General features: G+C 40.3%; 1 protein-coding gene across 3 annotated transcripts in view; it reads left to right on the forward strand.

Moving 5' to 3' along the window:
- The window catches only part of rnf34a (ring finger protein 34a), a 62,205-nt gene that overhangs the window by 43,696 nt on the left and 4,827 nt on the right, over positions 1 to 13,682 (forward strand). For all 3 annotated transcript variants that reach the window (XM_068055007.1, XM_068055008.1, XM_068055006.1), the window contains 3 exons: positions 5,534 to 5,596; positions 12,256 to 12,457; positions 12,541 to 12,573. In XM_068055007.1, the coding sequence (XP_067911108.1) occupies positions 5,534 to 5,596; positions 12,256 to 12,457; positions 12,541 to 12,573 (298 nt within the window). The remainder of the gene's footprint in view (positions 1 to 5,533; positions 5,597 to 12,255; positions 12,458 to 12,540; positions 12,574 to 13,682) is intronic.

Below are 13,682 nucleotides of genomic sequence, written 5' to 3' on the forward strand. Positions count from 1 at the left end.
AATAACCTTTTATGTGGCACCTTGTCAAATGCCTACTGGAATTCCAAGTATACAGTACGTCAATGGGCTCCCCTTTATCCACAGCACACATTACTCCTTCAAAGAACTAGTGATGGGATTTTATCCGGGTGATGGGGGTTTCGACGTCTGGAAAATGCGACCCTGAGAACCCTGCATCATTTCTTCTGTGGGAGGCCCACTGAATCTTGTGCCAATTATACACTTAAGTGGACAGTTGTGGGCCTTCTGCGGGATCAAGGACCCAGGTGATGCAAGTCCTGCCCTCTGAGAGCTGCTGACCAATCGGAGGCTGGCAGCTCCTTCATTGCGCAAAGTCACCACTGAGGCGTGGCTGTTGCCTAGGTACACGGGTAGGTCAGAGTGGGCGGGGTCGCAGGGGAGGGGTGTGTAGGGGGGTCGGTACCAAGGGCAGGGGGGTGGCTCTCAGTATCCCCTGCCCCCTTCCCGATGCTGGGTCCTTCGTTCAGGCATTGTGCCTTTTATCGAGTGACCCCGCCTCCCGCACTGGAGCCAGGCTGCGTGGTTTTTTGTACCTTGCTTCCTGTGAGGGAATGAGAAACTTAAAGAAATCACTATAACTAAAGAAATAGTACTGGAGAAAATAATGGGACTAAGTAGCGACATATCCCTGGACCTGATGACCTGCATCCTAGGATTTTTAAAAGAGGTAGCTGCAGAAATAGCAGATGCATTGCTTTTGATCTTGCAGAATTCCTTAGATTTTGAAACATTTCCCAAGGATTGGAGGATAGCAAACATAACCTGCAATTTAAGAATGGAGGAAGAGAGAAAACGGGGAACTATAGGCCAGTTAGCCTAACATCAGTCGTAGGCAAGATGCTAGAATTTACTATTGGGGACATGGTAACAGGGTACTTAGAAAATCATATGATTAAGCAGAATCAACACTGATTTATGAAAGGGAAGTCGGCTTTGACAAATCTTAGTTTTTGAGGATGTAACTAGTAGGATGGATAAGGGGAGAGGGGACCAGTGGATGTAGTGTATTTCCATTTTCAAAAAGCATTTGATCAGGTGCTACACAAGAGGTTATTACACAAAATTAGGACTCATGGAATTGGGGTAATAGCATGCATTGAAGAAGTGGATGGAAAACAGAGTAGGAAAAAAAAGGGACAGTTTCGGGCTGCCAGCCTGTAATTATTGGGGTACTGCAAGGATCAGCTATTTGGGCCTCAGCTATTACAATCTATATTGATGACTTAGATGAGAGGACTGAGTGTAATGTACCCAATTTTGCTGATGATGCAAAGTTAGGTGGGAAAGTAGTGGTGAGGAGGATGCAAAGAGGCTGTAAAGGGATTTAGACAGGTTGGGTGAGTGGGTAAGAACCTGACAGATGGAATACAATGTGGCCAAGTGTGAAGGTATCCACTTCAGTAGGAAAAATAAAAAAACCCATAATTTTTGAATGGTGAGACTGGGAAATGTTTGCATTCAGAGGGACCTGGGTGTATTTGTACATGAACTAAGAAAGCTAACATAAAGGTATAGAAAGCAGTTGAGAAAGCAAATGGTATGTTGGTCGTTGTTGCAAAGGGTTTGGAGTATGAGAATAAGGAAGTCTTACTACAATTATGCAGGGCGTTGTTGATACCACTCCTGGAGTAATGGCCTGCTCGGGTCTGCAAAAAACACCCCGACCTGAGCCTGACAGAATCACATCCGACCTGGCCTGAGTCCTTCCATTTTTTTCCTGTGCCTGACCCGACCCGACCATCAGTTAACTTACCTTCCATTTTTCACTTTCTTGCTGATCTGCACAAGCTTAAAATAACTAACAAAACCGCCTTTCTAGTCCAAAAATTAAATTAGCAATGGAGCCACTTACCTGTGATAGAGCGTGCCCGACCCGAGCCCGAATGCCGGACCCGGATGTGCGACCCGACCCAACCCGTCAGGTTCGGGTTGGGTAGCAGGCCTTTATCCTGGAGTACCATCTGCAGTTTTGGTTTTCTTACCTAAGGAAGGACATACTTGCCCTCAAGGCAGTGTAACAAAGGTTTACAAGACTCTTTTCTGGAATGAGGGTTAGTCCAAAGAGGAGAGATTGAGTAAATTAGGCTTATATTGCCTGGAGTTTCCCTAGAAGAATGAGAGGTGATCTAATTAAGACATATAAAATTCTTAAAGGGCTTAAGGGTAGATGCTGAGAACATGTTTCCCCCAGCTGGGGTATCTAAAACATGGGGTAACAGCCCAGAATAAAGGGTCGGCCATTTGGGACTGAGATGAGAAATTTCTTCACTCAAAGGTTGTGAATCTTTGGAATTCTCTATTCCAGAGGGTTGTGAATGCTTAGTTGTTCCGTGTATATAACAGAGGTCAATGGATTTTTTGGGTACTAAGGGAATTAAGAGATATGGGGATAGTGAGAGGCTGGAGTTGAGATAAATGATCAACCATAATCTTGCTGAATGGCTGAACAGGCTCAAGGGCCAGATGACCTACTCCAAACCCCATTTCTTATATAATAAATAAAAGCAAAATACTGCGGATGCTGGAAATCTGAAATAAAAACAAGAAAAGCTGGAACCACTCAGCAGGTCTGGCAGCATCTGTGGAAGGAGAAGCAGAGTTAACGTTTCGGGTCAGTTCCGAAGAAGGGTCACTGACGTTAACTCTGCTTCTCTTTCCACAGATGCTGAAAGACCTGCTGAGTGGTTCCAGCATTTCTTGTTTTTATTCTCATTTCTTATATGTTACTGCAATATCTGAGAGAGAAAAATTGTTTCAGATCGGGGTTTGATTCAGTTTGTTTCTCTGTTTTCTCAGTTGGATGTCGAGCTACCTCACCTGTTCTAATGTCTCCTCCTTTGGCTCTGTCAATTTGTGTTTGATTTCCCTCCTGTGAAGTGCCTTGGGTTGTTTTACTACATTAAGGGCTTTATATAAATGCAAGTTGTTATGTTAACTAATCTTGCAATGTAGGAACATTAGATGAACTCGCTAAACTAGCTATAAGCAGTTGGGAGTGTGAATAAACTTTTATGTTTTAAAAATCCATATTGCCCCAGCCCGGTTTGCAGTGGAAAATGTGTTACCTATATTGGATTACTCAGAATAAAGTCTCCAGTATAAAAGAAACTTTAGGGACTTTTAATATTTTGGTGCAGAAAATGTATTTGCAGGAGGAGAGTCTTCCTTGGAGAAAGTACAATGTATAGAGATTGTGTAGATTTGCACAGACCTTTAATGGGTTTCAACATGGAGGCATACTTGATTGGAAAGTTTTAAAAGGCCTGTGTAAAATGTTCAATGACTAGTGGCAGCACAGCTATTTTAGTCAGCGAATCTCTCTAGAAAATTTCTGTAATGCTCAAATAACTTCATTAAATTTCAAGTATTTACCTTCTCAGCTAACATGAAAATTAAATATCGCTTAGTAAGTGAGAGTATGAAAATTTAATGCACTAAACCTCTTAACTGACTTTAGTTTTCGAGTCGAAGAGACTTAGCAGTTGGCAGGAAAAAAGACAAAAGCGCAAGGGGAGAGCCAACTGTGTAACAGCCCCGACAAACAAATTTTTCTGCAGCACCTGTGGAAGAGCCTGTCACTCTAGAATTGGCCTTAATAGTCACTCCAGGCGCTGCTCCACACACCACTGACCACCTCCAGGTGCTTACCCATTGTCTCTCGAGATAAGGAGGCCAAAGACAAGGTGTTGTCAAGCAATGCACTTGAGTATCAAAGCCTAATAACACCTGGTGATTAAGATAAGATAATCAGTCCAGTGATGAGGGCAGCAACAAATCCTATAAATAACTAATGTTATTACTTCAGGGTGTTGAGGATACTGCTTTTGCTATTTTTTAATCGCAGTGATAAAGTTTAACAGTTGGCTATAAAATTTGTTTTCTTTGTGTGCAGTTCTTTAAGGTGGTGAAAACTTAAACTATCTGTCCGTTTATAATGGATATGTTTTCTGGACATAATTTGCTGTGCATTTGCACAGCTACAGAGAGCCGTACATGGTTACTGATGGTCATTTTTTTTTTGTTTTATGATGGAAAAATAGCTGCATAGAAGCCACATGTGAGCAGACATTCTGGGAGAAAAAAATCTCCCTTGCAGCGTGTGAAGGGAGAACTAATTTCCAAATATGTTTTTTTTTTACAAATCCGAGTTAACTTCTACAGCAGTTGTACATGATGAAATGAGACCAACGGAAATCATTGGATGTACATGTCTGTTTCCTGCATTTACAATGAAGCTGTAATTTTAACTCGTGCTTCATTTTTATGTGGAGAGGTTTCTTTGTGAGGTTGCAATTCTAAGACTGCACCATTTTTTTTTGGTGAACTGTTTAATGCATTGTTTTGTCTATGTAGAGGTTTTAAATATTAATGTTTTCAGAAATGTCTGACTGTAAAGGCATTGATATTTCTAAGAGGAGAGATTTTAAGTTTTTCTGTGCAAGGTGTCCTGCCGCACTAAAGGTTTGTGGCCAACTCCAATGTTTGTGTTCCTGCACCTTTTGTTAATGGTAAATCTGGGTAGAAAAGAAATATGCTCACTTGTGCCTCGTGTTTTTTAAAATTCATTCATGGGATGTGGGCGTCGCTGGCTAGGCTAGTATTTATTGCCCATCCCTAATTTCCCTTGGAAAGGTGGTGTGCTGCCTTCTTGAACCACTGCAGTCCATGTGGGGTAGGTACACCTACAGTGCTGTTAGGAAGGGAGTTCCAGGATTTCGGCCCAGCGACAGTGAAGTGTGCTCCAATTGAGAATGTATAGATTCTGAAAGGTCATCGACCTGAAACCTGACGCTGCCAGACCTGCTGAGTATCTCCAGCGTTTTCAGTGAAATTTCTGGTTCCTTGCACAGCATTTGGTGTTGCATATGCACATACTTTACTTGATGAAGAGTTCTAGTGAAATTGCACTAATCCCAAAATGAAGAAGTACAAACAAACAATTTTAATTAACAATTGCTGAATGGTATTAATGGGCATCTGTGAATAACTCATCTGCCTGTCTTTTGTGATAATGTTAGATCAGTATATATCTATTCTCTTGGTGTATTTACACTATGCGTACTAGTTTGATAGTTAGTCATGTGAGCTGACAGCATAGATGTATACTGTCAAAGCTACATCGCTCTCTGATCAGGTATAATAAAATTCTGCTCATCATTTTCAAGGTATTGGTTAAATGTTAACAGTTGGGCAGTCATCTCATTGCTAATAGTACATAGTTTAAAATCAAGTTTTAAAAGCTCATGGACCTTCTAAAGTTTGCTTTACAGTATTTGCAGTTATGTTGAAGTGTTGTGCGACTACCTCCTCAAACTGGTCTTGCATCACACGCCTGAATTTAGTTATGGTGACTTAACTCCCCAGTTATACTATAGTTTTTATGATTAATTAATGAGAAAAACTTCAGAATCACTGGGTCACGATTGTTTCTGTGCTTCCTCTCTGGAATTACATTTGGAGTTACTGAAATGTACGCTTATTTAACATCTTATCCACATTACTTTTTGAACAGGGGAGAGAAGCTACAACATCTCCAATGAATAGAGGATCTGAATCGCAACAAAATCAGGAATATGTAAGTGTTACATTTTTGAGGTTTGCACTAGATATTCTACTGTGGATCAACATCAGTGATCACTTCCATTATTTGACTTTGCATTCCTTATGATGCAGCTATGACTTTAGCTCCCCAATATCTAGGTCTGGAGACACATTGGGATCAAATCGAGAACTCTTGCAATTGTATTATAAAAGCAAAATACTACAGATGCTGGAAATCTGAAATAAAAGCAGAAGGGGCTGGAAATACTCAGGTCAGGCAGCATCTGTGGAGAGAGCAGCAGAGTTAACCTTTCAAGTCTGTGACCTTTCCTCTGATAAGTACCCCAACTCCGCACTATTGCATATATGTGAACGCTGAGTCTCTTGGCAAGATACTGTTTCAGTGAAGTATGTGGAGGAGCAGGGCAACTCTGACAGAAATTTCCTGATTTCAGTGGTTAACTGTGCATGTGTGGACAGTGGAGGTTGCTCTCCAGTTTACTCTATAATAGTGAGCACTGATAGCCTTACTGTTATTTTTACTGCAAAATATAGGCTATTATGAAGACTCAGCATTTATGTAATACACCTTGAATCATCAGTAACTTATTTCCTTTTGCAGGAAAAATAAGCCAGAAATGTGTGTGGATGTAGATACTTGAATTTTCATATAGATTACAAAAAGCAGAGTGGCTCAAGTCAGAAAGATAGTAAATTTCTTGAGTACATTTAAGATAGTTTTGTGCATTATGTTCTAGAACCAACAGGAGGGCAGGGCATACTAGATTTAGTAATGAGTCAGACTTAGTTAATCAAATGCTGAGGGAACATTTATCTAACAGTAATCTTAATATGATCATATTCAGTGTTGGGTTTGAAAAGAAGAAGCTCAACACAGTTACTAAGATTCTGGATTTCGGTGAGGCTAACTTTAACGGGATGAGATGGACTGACAACAGCAAACTGGTCAAAACTGTTATTTGGGTAAAACGACAAATGAAAAGTGGGAAGTGTTCAAAGAAGAATTGAGCATAATACAGGACCAGTATATACCCCTAAGGGGCAAGAACTATACTTACCAAATTAAACAGCCATGCCTGACAAAAGAGATAAAACTGAAGGGAAGTGCATACAAAAGTGCAAAGATTACTGTCGATCCAGGGGACTGGGAGAGATATAAAGAACAGAAAGACAAAGAATGTAAGAGCTGCAAAAAGGGAATAAGAAAAGAAACTTGAGGGATATCAAGATTAAAACAATTTTTTTAACATTATTTTAGAAGGAAAAGGGTAGTCAAGGGTAATATGGGCTCTTCAAAAACAGATGCAGGTTATATTGCAAATGAAAATAAAGAAATGGCTGACTTGTTGAATAATTACTTTGTGTCAATCTTCAGAGTAAAAAGCACAATATACCTGATATTCCAGAGAAACTAATAATGAATTAAGGACTGAAACTCACTCAAGTTATTGTAAGCAAGAAAACAGTGTTTAAAAAAAATAATGGCACTAAAGGCTCTCAATCCCCAGGATTTGATGGTTTTCATTCCACGGTTTTAAAGGAAGTAGATGAGAAAATTTCAGATGCTTTAACTTTAACCTTAATCTTCCAGTGCACTCTTGATTCAGGAAATATCCCTTTAGATTGGAAAACTGCAAAATAACTTCATTACTTAAGAAATGTGAGAAAGAGAGCAGGAAATTACAGACCTGTTAGTCTAACATCTGTTTTGGGGAAGTTATTTGAATTTATAATTTAAGGACAGAGTAACTGAGCAACTGATCGACATGGATTTGTAAAGGGTAGGTCATGTCTAACAAACCTAACTGAATATTTTGAGGAAGTAACTAAAGTAGTAGGCAGGGGAATGTCTATGGATGTAGTTCATCTAGGATTCCAGAAGGCATTTGTTAAGGTACCACATAAGACACTGTTGGCCAAAGTTAAAGCTTGTGGAATTGAAGGCAAATTATTTACCTGGTTAGGTGGTAGAAGACAGAATAGGGGTAATGGGCATGTATTTTAATTGGAAGGAAGTGACTAGTTGCGTCTCACAAAGATCTATGCTGGGGCCTTAACTATTTAGTATATTTGATCTATTTTTCAGTCATTTTCACAGCTCCAGAGACAGATCAACATTTGATAACCTTGTGTTCAAAGAAAACTATTTTCTTATTGATTCGGAACAGATTTGTCAATATGATCTGTGATTACACTGAATGCTGGAACTCAACAATACAGTAAGCCTTCTCATTGCATCTTTCTTCACTAGAGAAGAGGATGCTGCCAATGCAGCAGTGAAGGAGGAGGTAGTAGTGATATTTTATTGTATACAAATAAAGAGGAGGTACTTAAAAGCTGGCTATGCTCCAAGTAGAAATGTCACCATCCGGATTGGATACATCCTAAGTTGCTGAGGGAAGGAAGTAAGGGTTGAAACTGCAAAGGCTCTGGCCACAGTCTTCAAATCTTCCTTGTATGTGGGGGTGGTGCCGGAGGACTGAAGGTTGCAAATGTTACATCCCAATTTAAAAGAAGGAAGCAAGATAAACCCAGCAAAGACAGGCCAATCAACTCAACATGAGTAGTGGGGAAACTCTTAGAGACAATAATCCAGGACAGTAGGGCAAATCATGTTTGAATAACTTTATTGAGTTCTTTTTAAGTTGATGAGGTAGTGTGATTGATGTATATATGGACTTTCAAAAGACATTTGACAGAGTACCACATAACAGACTTGTTAGCAAAATGAAAGCCCTTACACAGTGGCAGTATAGGTATGAAATTGGCTAAGAGACAGAAAGCAGTGGTGAACGGTTGTTTATTGGCCTGGAGGGTAGTATGCAGCGGTCTCCAGGGGGTCAGTATTGGGACTCCTGCTCTTTCTGCTATATATTAATGATCTGGACTAGGGTATAGAGAGCATAGTAAACAATGACGAGGTTAACAGATATCGGGACTGACAGATGAAATGGGCAGAAACATGACAGATCAAATTTAATGCAGAGGAGTGTGAAGAGATATGTTTTGATATGGAAAATTAGAGGCAATATAAACCAAATGGTACAATTTTAATGGGGATGCAGGAACAGAGACCTGGGGGTATATGTACAAAAATCTTTGAAGGTGTGGCCACCAAAAGTGAAGCAGTTAAAATCAGGGATGCTCAAGACGCCACAATTAGAGGAGCGCAGATATTACAGATGGTTGTGGGGCTGGAGGAGATTGCAGAGATAGGGAGGGGTGAGGCCATGGAGGGATTTGAAAACCAGGATTGAGAATTTTATAATTAAGATATTGCTTGACCGGGAGCCAGTGTAGGTCAGCGAGCACAGGGTTGACAGTTGAACGGGATTTGGTGTAAGTTAAGACATGGACAGCAGAGCTTTGGATGACCTCAAGTTTATGGAGGGTAGAATGTGAGAAACCCAGCCAGGAGTGCATTGGAGTATTCAAGTCCAGAAGTAACGAAGGCAATGAATGAGGGTTTCAGCAGCAGATGAGCTGAGACAGGTGCAAAGTTACGGAGGTGGAAATAGGCGGTCTTAGTGATGGCTGGATGATGTTGGTAGATCATCTGAGCATCATGTGACACCAAGGTTGCGAATAGACTGGCTTAATCTCCGACTGTTGGCAAGGAGAGGGATGGCTATGGAACGCAGTTTGGAGGGGGGACCGAAAACAATGGCTTCAGTCTTCCCAATATTTAAATGGAGGAAATTCCTGCTCATCCAGTACTGGATATTGGATAAGCAGTCTGAGAGTTTAGCAACAGTGGAATCAAGAGAGGTGGTGGTGAGGTAGAGCTGGGTGTCGTCAGCGCACATTTGAAAACTAATGCTGTGCTTTTGGATGATGTCATCGAGGGGCAGCGTGTAGTTGAGAAATAGGGGGCCAAGGATAGATCACAAGAACCTAAGAAATAGGAGAAGTAGATCATATGGCCCTTCGAGCCTGCTCCGCCATTCAGTACGATCATAGCTAATCTTGGGCTTCAAATCCACTTTCCTGTCCGCTCCCTATATCCCTTGATTCCCAGCAAGAACAAAATTCTATCCCAGCCTTAAATGTAGATCGTTGAGGGACTCCAGAGGCGACATTGTGGGAACAGGAGGAGAAGCCATTCCAAGTGATTCTCTGGAACCAGATGACAGCAGAGGCGTTGGAGGGGGATGGTGTGGTCAACTGTGTCAAAGACTGCAGACTGGACGAGGAGGGAAGATTTACCTTTGCCACAGTCACGTTGGCTACAACTAAAAGCTTTGTTTAGCCCACACCTGGAGTACTGTGTACAGTTCTGGGCACTGCTCTTGCAAAGGAATGCAGCGCACATTCACCAGAGTATCACCAGGATTCCATGAATTAGATTATGGGCAGAGATGACATAAAATAGGCTTGTATTCCCTCGAGTATAGAAGGTTCATACAAAGGGTGGAACTCTCCCACATAAAGCAAATCAATGCTAGCTCAAGAATTATTTTAATTGTGAGATTTTTGCTCTTCGAAACAAAAGGTTTAGGAGATATGGCGCTCTAAGGCAAGTGGATGGAGTTGATGAACAGATTAGTCATGATCTAATTGAATGATTGACGGAACAGGCTTGAGGGACTGAACGACTGACTGCTTACTCTTATACCTTGTATTTGTAATGGACAAGGCATTACATTACCTAAAGCTGTCCTGTAAAGATCAAGGATGTATTGTTTTGAAAATGTAGACTGAAGCATAGCACAAACTTATCAGCACTTTTTTTGATCACTAAGAAGCTGCTTTAGTGGCTGCCTTGCTAAATGTACTGTCCAGTACAGATCGACGGCATCAGGTTTGATCACCTGTTTGATCTCAGCCAGCACGGTAGTTGCGCTACAATTGAATTCAAGAACATTGGGCTAGGGAGGGAAAATCAGCTCCCAGTGAACTCTTGCATGTAAGAGGATTGAATGATTAGATAATGTCTGGCTTTGATGTTCCTCACAACTAAGTGGCCAGCTTATGCGTTAATAATCACGTGAATGAAGGAAATGGAGGGTGAGCAATCCTGTGGCACCATCCCAGCAGGGCAGGAAGGAAAATAATACATAATTCTTTTTGCTGATGTGATGTTATGCATTGCTGCATGCAACTTGCTGGAATCTCTAATTGTGTTCGAGATCTGTAGGCTTTTTGGGGGGACTGTAACAAAAATGTTATTTATTCATTGGTCTGTTTTGGATTTTTATTCAAATGTGATTTTGCTGCTTACCATTTTAGCTGAAAATCTGTAATTAGAACAGACCAGTCTTTTAAGGGTTTATTTGTATTTTGCAAAAAATGAGATTTAATTGATTTTTCTTTGCAGCTGTGTTTTTAAATGGTTGGTCTATTAGTTTTTTTGGACATCCTTCCCCTCAAGTTAACAATGCAATATAAGATTAAGGGGGAAAATTCAGTTTCTGGGTTTACAGAGATACGTCTGGAAATAATCTAGAGGTTTGTGATTTATTAAACCCAAGTTATATAGAGGAAACTAATTTAGATAGCAGGGAAAATAAAAGACAAGACTACTACTGGAACAAGTGAACAATGAGCAGCCTGGTAGCCCAAAGGACTGGTTTACTAATGTGCTGTGCCACGGTAGCGGGATGCATAATTTTGTCTAATTTAACAAATGTAGAGACTGTTTATTGTTGGGTCCACCACATAGTTTTGCTCTTTGCAGCATGCTGCTCCAGGCTTTGTTTGGTTGGTCATCTCCATCTCTCACAGTGCTCCTCATGGCAGCAAAGATCTGTATATTGTGTCTGAAGGTCAGCTGTAGCAGGTGAGAGCCAAATGCTTCTTGGCCTTTCCTACTCATGGGCAGTCTCGCAAACAGACTGGGCAAAAACTGGCGTCGTTGGCCAATGGTGTCTTTGCAGCATTTGGTGTTGGGACCCATCATATCAGAAAGATGATCCCAAAATTAGATGGCCCCTTCCCCATCCTAGGGAAGGCAGCATAATTGGTTGTGTCACACTTTGCTCCCAGGTAACAGGTTACCGAGGGTGTACATTAACCTTAACACAGAACATGGAATCACTGAAACTGGTGCTTTTATTTAAAAAAAAAACACACCTTGCACTTAGTTTCTATTTTTTAGGTATTATTTGAATGATTCCCTCCCCCCCCCCCCCAGCCTTGCCTGTCTCACTCAATGTTTCTGCCAGTTAAGCTGAGTGGCATACAACTGCTGATGCACTGAAGGAGCAAATATGTTTGCTAACCCAGAATAAAAATGGCTCACTCACAAAAAATAGTAGTGTAGCTGCTATTTCTATTACATTTCCTGTGGTAGGAAACTTGACTTTCTAAAAGCTAGTCTCTTAAAATGAGATCAGGAATAATATGAATATATTGGTGATATCTTAAACATATAATTTATTTTTTTAGTAGTGATAATCAGGAGAGAGTTTGGATTGATATGAAAAAAATAAATCAGTGTGATCACACACCACTTCAAAACTGGAGCTTCAATCTAGTGCCAAATGAAAATTACTATACGAATGAGTTTGGAGAATGTTGATCTATTGGTATTGGTCTATAATCTATACTAGAATACTGTCTATTTCATTGTATTGGAAGCAGCAGCTGTCCTTTTACCTTTGTTCATTTTAAATGCAATATACTCCATAACCTAAAGCCTACATATACCAATACTGTGGGATTTTGTTGCAGGCAGATGACCTTCCACCTAAAAAAACACGAGCCTCATTATCAGACCTTTCCAGTACTGATGATGTTGAAGCATTGACTGTTCGTCAGCTGAAGGAAATACTGGCTCGCAACTTTGTCAGTTATTCAGGGTGCTGTGAAAAATGGGAATTGGTGGAAAGGGTGAATAGATTATTCAAAGAAACGGAAGAAAACCGCAAGTTTTGTAAGTTTGTCTCCAAAATGTTTTATTAGAAATTTATTCATTTAGTTCAAGAAGTGACTTTTTAAAATTTTCTTCTGTTGTAGTGGAAAATGGAAATAACCCAACTGTAGCTGCTGGTAAGTAGTCAAAGTTACTTGAGCTTTTCATAAGTTGAGAGGAAAATATTTTACAGCTAATGGGAGATGTAGTCTAAGTGAGTAGAGTACATTTTGGTCAGGGTATTTCCATATTACATAAAGTATTAGGCTCAGGAGAATTCTGATCAACTTGTTTAAAAAAAAGAAAGGTTAATGCTCGTATTGTCAAAGATCCTGCAGTTAGATTTCTGTCACAGCTAGGCTGCTATAGTGATGTCATCAAAAAGGAATATCTGCACATGACACTGAGTAGCTGTAAGAAATAGAAATGACTTCCAGGCAGGCTGCAGTGTTGGAGCTTCTCTGGTGCCATGAGATGGATGTACACGAGATAGAGTGCTTCCCTGGAGTCCTGAGCTTCTGTATTGACATTTGGGCCTGTTAGAAGTCATTGCCTTGTTTTCTTGTATGGACCTACTCTTAGTTACATAAAGATGCATCCTGCATGTGACACTCTACTATAAGGGCTGTATAGCAGTCGGGAAAAAAGTCACTGAACATTCTGTCCAAGCTAACCTTTTTTTTTATAAAATGGGGCCTTATTCAAATAAAATTCTTACTCAGTGCTACTGCCTGCCTCTAGTGGGTCACAGATATAAATAGCAAACTTACTGAATTTTCTTAGTACAAATAGTAAGGCTGCAGGTCAGCAGAAATTGAACTGTGCATTCTGCTCTCATTCAAAATGAAAGCCCAGAGAAAGTAATATGACTACATTTGTTATCTTGGCATTTGTTTTCAGCTGCTATATCTGCATTTGGAACAATAAATGTCATGGCTAGCACTCGTGATTTTTAATGTGTGCAAATTTGCTCTAATATTAATCACACGAACCATCTTATTTGCTCTTTTCTCTAAAGTTGAAATCTAAACATTTTACAATATGGGAGATGAGCACTTTTGAAGCTGCACTTTAGTGAAATGCTATACAGAATTTGCCAAAATGCTCATCTTCAAAAACTGCAATTTGAATTGAGCAAACTTGAGATATATGTTTATGCTCAGACAATGCAAAAAAACCCCAAAAAACTGCAGATACTGGGGATATATGCAAGGTCAGTCCACAGATGTGGAGAGAACAAATAAGC

This window comes from Heterodontus francisci, chromosome 23 (genome assembly GCF_036365525.1).
Source record: "Heterodontus francisci isolate sHetFra1 chromosome 23, sHetFra1.hap1, whole genome shotgun sequence".
Classification (NCBI taxonomy): Eukaryota; Metazoa; Chordata; class Chondrichthyes; order Heterodontiformes; family Heterodontidae; genus Heterodontus; species Heterodontus francisci.